Source organism: Macrobrachium nipponense, chromosome 20 (genome assembly GCF_015104395.2).
Source record: "Macrobrachium nipponense isolate FS-2020 chromosome 20, ASM1510439v2, whole genome shotgun sequence".
NCBI lineage: Eukaryota > Metazoa > Arthropoda > Malacostraca > Decapoda > Palaemonidae > Macrobrachium > Macrobrachium nipponense.
The window spans coordinates 69,552,757-69,559,442 of record NC_061089.1 but is presented as its reverse complement, the minus strand read 5'-3'; the positions used below and the strand labels follow the sequence as shown (position 1 = coordinate 69,559,442).

General features: G+C 38.5%; 1 protein-coding gene across 1 annotated transcript; it reads left to right on the top strand.

The window, feature by feature from the left end:
* Window positions 1-625: 625 nt before the first annotated feature.
* On the top strand, window positions 626-6,177 carry LOC135221262 (ovochymase-1-like). Its single transcript, XM_064259081.1, has 3 exons — window positions 626-744; window positions 2,964-3,198; window positions 5,593-6,177. Exons 1-3 carry the CDS (start codon window positions 740-742, stop codon window positions 5,839-5,841), a joined length of 489 nt encoding a protein of 162 aa, XP_064115151.1. The 5' UTR covers window positions 626-739; the 3' UTR covers window positions 5,842-6,177.
* The last annotated feature ends 509 nt before the right edge of the window (window positions 6,178-6,686 follow it).

Genomic DNA, 6,686 nt, shown 5'->3' with positions numbered 1-6,686 from the left:
TTGTTTTTATTCTCCCTGTTTCTTCTTCCTTGACTTCCTGGAGCCATGTTGCATGTTTGTTGTGCGATAACGGATTGCTCCCATATGGTTCCCAGAGTCTCTTACTTGGATCGGCTTCAGGAATTTCTTGGTGGTTGTCTTCCCCTCTTAGTTGGCTGTATATTATTATTATTATTATTATTATTATTATTATTATTATTATTATTATATTATTATTATTATTATTATTATTATTAGATATAATTATATTATTATTATTATTATTATTATTATTATTATTATTATTATTATTATTATTATTATTATTATTATTTTATTATTATATTATATATACGTATATATAATTTTGTCTAAGCTTGCGTCTGTGCGTCTCTCTCTACCTGTGTAAGTGTATATAACCGCATGTGTACCTCGGCCTGTGACTATGTGTACATACACACACACACACACATACGAAAACAACAACAATCAACCATAGACAAAAAAAAATATCGCAAAAGAAAGTCAAACACTCAGAAACACAATCCTCTCTTTTATTTCCTTATATCTACTTTTATATCATTTTCTTACCTTCTTTTATTTAACGATCTTATCTACTTTTATTTCATCTTATCTACAGGAGGCTCCCAGCCAGGCTGTCTACACCTTCAACCATTTCCAACTGCAGAATAAAATCAAGACACGGAAGGGAAGGAAGTGCATTGATGCACTTCGCTTCAAACTACCGGGCCAGCGAGTGATGGAGTAAGTGAGAGAGAGAGAGAGAGAGAGAGAGAGGTAACATGCCAGTACTGCCACTGATAATTACACATAGAACAGATTTTAATGAGAGAGAGAGAGAGAAGAGAGAGAGAGAGAGAGAGGGGGGGGAGATTAATTTTCTAAGAAAACATGACAATACTGCCACTAATAATTACACATAAAAGAGATTTATTGAAAGAGAGAGAGAGAGAGAGAGAGGAGAGAGAGAGAGAGAGATTAATTTTCTAGAAAACATGACAATACGCCATAATAAAAATTACACATAAAAGATTTTAGATAGAGAGAGAGAGAGAGAGAGAGAGAGAGAGAGAGAGAGAGAGAGAGAGAGAGAGAGAGAGAGGGAGATTAATTTTCTAAGAATTCACTACAATACTGCCATTAATAATTACACATTAAAGAGATTTTATTGAAAGAGAGAGAGAGAGAGAGAGAGAGAGAGAGAGAGAGAGAGAGAGAGAGAGAGAGAGAGATATTGAGCGAGAGAGAGAGAGAGAGAGAGAGAGAGAGATGCTGTCAAATCTCAACTATGAGCTAAATTATTTTATATATATGAAATTTCGTTTTTGCATTTGTCGTTCTTTTGCAAGAGATTGTGATAAATAATATACATTCTATGAAAGGGAAAACAGCATTGAATAAGAGAGAGAGAGAGAGAGAGAGAGAGAGAGAGAGAGAGAGAGAGAGAGAGAGAGAGAGAGGAGAGAGAGAGAAAGTCCTTCTTTTAAATTAACTTGAAATAATATTTTTTTCTGATTGGTTAATTGATACACTTATAACGCCAACTTTCGCTTCAAAACATCACACAATCAATCAGTGTATCTGTGACGCATGGTCGCATTTAAAAATCAACCGATCATTCAATCAGTAGGTCTTTCTAACCGAATTGATTGCAACGTATCCCAGACCATCGACGTCGATTGCTAACCGAATCGCAGCTTTAATTTGCTAATTAATGAGAATGTGTCGTCTCTGTATCATCCATGACCGGAAACTTTTTTTTTTCCAATCACGGGAACCGAACGCTTGTTTTTGGGTGTTGTGTTGCCTAGTGTGCAGCGTCATGACATGCCGCTCAGATGTCAAGAGTTCGCGCCTTCCCCGAGCCGATGAAAAATCGTTGTCTCTGCACCATGGTCGGTTACCACTACAGTGTGGTGTCTGTATTGAGCAGTCCAAAAAAAGTGGGTACATACCAGGTTAATTTTAACCCATTTGGGGTCACTATCTACGAAAGATCATTACGGACCGCTCTGCGAGCAAGAGCCCGTGCTGGCATGAGGTCAGCTTAATCTAAAAATACAGCAACAACAGGAAAGATCAGGAATCCATTGATTGACGCATAGTCAACTTAGATGTATACGTGACTAATAGAATAATCATCGTCGCTTATCCTAAATATCTAATGCCCTCCAAAGATCAAAATGGTATGTTTCGAATCAAGTAAACCTGATTGAGATTCTAGCGGATATTACTATTATTCCATTCGTCGAACCTGCTTTAAAATCTTAACTTATTAGTGATATCAACATTTATAATGGAATTTCCATCGCAAAGAATACGATACTAAACTGAATTTATGGTTTTCTTGCCTTAACCAACTCTGTATAGAACTTCTCATTCCATTTTATTTATTTACTATCATTTCATCCAGTTTGTCGCAGAACTGAAAAGCATCATTATTTTCCAGACTAAAGTAAAATGCATTATTATTTTCCCATGCTAAACTGAGAAACATTGGTATTTTCTATACTGAACTGAAAACCATTACTTTTTCCCCCAGACTTAACTAAGACTAGATTGAGAAGTATTACTACTTTCTCAGACATTACTATTTTCCTAGACTAAACTGAGAGTCATTTCTAATTTCCCAGACATTACTATTTTTCAGACTGAGTTAACAAGAACTACCATTTTTATTTTCCCAGACATTACTATTTTCCCAAACTAAAATGAGAAGCATTACTAATTTCCCAGACATTACCATTTTCCCAGACTAAACTGAGAGGCTCTACTAAATTCCCAGACATTACTATTTTCCCAGGCTAAACTGAGAAGCATTATTAATTTCCCAGACATTACTATTTCCCAGACTAAACTGAGAAGCTTTACTAATTTCCCAGACATTACTATTTCCCAGACTAAACTGAGAAGCACTACCATTTCCCCACAGACCAAACTGAAAAGCACCACTCTGTTTTCAGACTCTGCGGAGAGCAGCAAGGTGTCTACCGCGTCCCCTCCTTCCGCTTCCAGAACGAGTTTGTCTCCAACAGGGACAAGACGGCCCGCGGATTCAACATCACCATCAGGGCAGCGAAGACTTCCTGCCACCAGGTGATAGACCTCAGGTTCGGCAACAAGACGAGCGACTACATCGAGACGCCGAGGTTCCCCAGGGTCTTCCCGAAAAATGCTCAGTGCGAGTGGTGGATTAAGGTGAGGCCTTCATCTAAGATGTGTTGAAGATCAGACTGAGTGGAATAGAATATATAGAATTTCGACCGAAGACCAAGCGCTGCTGGGACTATTGATGAGTTCATTCAGCGCTGAAAGGGAAATTAAGAGTTGAAAGCTTTTAAAAAGAGTAAAAGTGGGTTTACACAAAGCTTCACCCCAGGCTGTATGAGTAAGACTCATCGCCAACTCCTCCCGAGTTCTTGTTAGCCCCGCCTACTGGACTGCTCATCAAGAGTCACGCCACACCACTAACTCTCCCTAATGAGCACTCCAGTAGGCGGGGCTAACAAGAATTCGGGAGGATTGGTGATGAGTCTTACACGTGCAGCGTGTGGTGAAGCCTAGTGTAAACTCACCTTAACAGGAGGAAAGCCTTGTAGTCACGTTGCCAGAGTGTTGACGAAAGTAAGCTTGGAAGGGGTTGCATCTAGGGACCAAAGGAACGCTGCAAAGAACCTTTTAGTAATGCCTAGAGTACAAGGCGTGAGGTGCACTGACGGCGCTAGCTCCCGACGGGGTTTAACAGAATGAGGTGAATGTGTATCTTCGCTTTAGTAGAAATCATGGCTCCCGCAGATATAGAGAGAGTTGGTCTTCTTGGATTTCTTAGCAGAGTCGAGGAGTTAATGATTTCAAAGATAGGTACGATGATCATCATTACTACTAAATATCAAAATGCCTTTCAAAATTGAAAAGGCATTTAGTTCAAACTCGGAGAAATTGATTAATACAACCCGAACTGATCGCCAATCAACGCTCCAGGGACTGAAAGAGAAAATACGATGCAGGTGAAAGAGAAAAAATGCAATAAGATGCAGACTTATACTTCCCGTGCATTTCACAACTGCTCGAAGGCGTTTGTTTACCTTCGGGGAGATCTCGTATTTTCCCCATTTCCTACCATGATATCGCAATCCACGGCGCAGTCAGAAGGTTTGTATATGTACACATATATATTACACACATACAGATACAATCTGGAACTTCTTTTGATACCAATCCTGCAACGAACAAGAAGCATTCCAGCACACCGTAAGTTCAGAGTTCATGCAAGAGATACCAAGAGAGAGTTCTCTAACTGCCACACAAACACAGAGAGAGAGAGAGAGAGAGAGAGAGAGAGAGAGAGAGAAAGATTTTTTTATTCATATATTTTCAAAAAGAATTCCAGGATTTCTCATTGACGACAAAATAATATTTCGCCATCCGCTGTCGTCTGTCGTCGTATGAATAGCGGAACTCGATACTCTTTTTTTATTATTTTTTTTCTTTTTGCGCAACCGAATGTGTATCTTTCTTCAGTTGCCAAACGGAGCAGAATATACTAACGATGTTTTTACTACTGTTGCAATAGATTTAATTTGTTTCCTGCATACGCGAGACTTTAAAGAATATATATGTGTAGATATATATATATATATATAATATATATATCATATATATATATATATATATATGTATATATATATATGTGTGTGTGTGTGTGTGTGTGTGTGTGTCTGTGTACACATACATACACAAGAGGAAGAAAGTATTAGAATCCCTCTTCTCCCTTTATACCTGTGCCTACAGTATGCCGTTACTGCAGACATCATTCTACATCACATACACACTCGAGCTGCTTAGGAGAGCGTTAGCCTCTCTCTCTCTCTCTCTCTCTCTCTCTCTCTCTCTCTCTCTCTCTCTCTCTGAGTGTTTTTTCTCTAAGCAGGTACCTGGTGTTTTTCAAACTACGATGGATAAGAAAAGTTATATGAAAAAAAAAAAAAAGTTATTCTCCTGCGTCCCTTAACGACACTTAAGGGAATATTCTGTTCTCAGGATCTGAGCGGTGTTCCTCTGAAGCAGAATGTCTCAACTTTGCCCTTTTTAGCTTTTTTTATTTTTATTCATTCGTTGAGTGACGATAGTTTCATTAGAAGTAACACTGACGGAAGGAGAAAGACTCTCTCTCTCTCTCTCTCTCTCTCTCTCTCTCTCTCTCTCTCTCTCTCTTTCTTGCCACTTTGGTGAGACGATGTCTAATATAAGAAAAACCAAAAACCAACTCTCTCTCTCTCTCTCTCTCTCTCTCTCTCTTTCAGATCGACATCCACTTTGCTATAGAAAATGGCATCGCCTCTCGTTTTCTGTAAGTCATAGAAAACAAAACAATTAAATTAATTCCCTCAATTCATTCATTTCAGTCATTTTTCCCTAATTTCATTTTCGCACTAACATCACTACGACGTACGTTATTCGAGGTCGAAGATTAGCATCATTATTGAGTCTAGTACCATCTGCCTCCACCAGCCATTTACTGCGTCATAAGATATTCGAGGACAAAGATTTACCTTCCCGGTTTACTCAGTCTAGCACGATTTACCCCAACAGGCTCCAGCAGACAGAAGAATCAGGCTGGACATCGAGACACTCACCGTCAAGAAATCCAGGAAGTGCATGGAAGCCTACGTCGTCGTCGACCGAGCCGGGGACACGATGTACCCTTCTGAAACCAGTGACCTATTTTGCGGTCAGGCCGGTGGTAGGTCGATCACCTCGACCGGCAATCAAATGAACGTCGTCTTCGACGGCGGCAGGAAGAGGCTAAAGGGAATGAGGGCCCAATATCACGTGATCTGAGGCGCAGGGAGAGATGGAGGTTTGAATCTTACGAGCGTGGAAATTAGACCTATATCTTAACTGTGCAGTTCTTCGTCCTCAAAACTTTGTATTTTAGAACGCTATGTAATTAGGCTACTATAAACTAACCCCTTCAATAGTAAAAATATGAAAATTATGCCATTAAACTAAAGTTTAATGCAAATTAACATCTCAAAATCTGAAGCATGGTGGAGGGAAATTAGACCTATAGCTTAAACCAGGCAGTTTTTTTGTGATCAAAACTTTGCCTTTTAGAACGCTTTGTAATTAGACCGCAATAAACTAACCCCTTCAGTATTAAAAATATGAAAATTATGCCAATAAACTGATGTCTAATGCAAATTAACCTATCAAAACTTGCAACAAAAATTCAAGAGCTCTTTACAAATCATCGCTCGCACCTTCTGATGAGAGACATTACTGCCCGTCGATGACGTCACGAAGATGGAGTTGTACCTCTTTATTAGTACGACTCCCACGTCTCTCCCAAGAAATCTGAAGCTCTTGTTAGGACATAATTATACGAGCTTGGAATTCTTTCTTTTATTTTTTTAAATTCTAAAATCAAAATGTCATTTAAAGAGAATGACGTTCGCTTCATTTCGCACGGGCGAGATTCGTTGCTTCCTCCTTAAAGTAATGGTTCTCATTTGAGCTTCGTGAGTCGAGTTTTATTATTCAGACATTCTTTTGACGATGGTGGTGATTACAGATTTGTATATATATATATATATAATATATATATATATATATATAAATATATATATATTTTATATATATATATATATATATAATATGAAGGCAAAAATACCACTAAGGGAAAG

Excerpts from the sequence above, each read along its gene's own strand:
- LOC135221262 (XM_064259081.1), top strand. Across the intron at positions 3,199-5,592 it reads AGTGCGAGTGGTGGATTAAG|GCTCCAGCAGACAGAAGAAT; the intron begins GTGAGGCCTTCA and ends TTACCCCAACAG.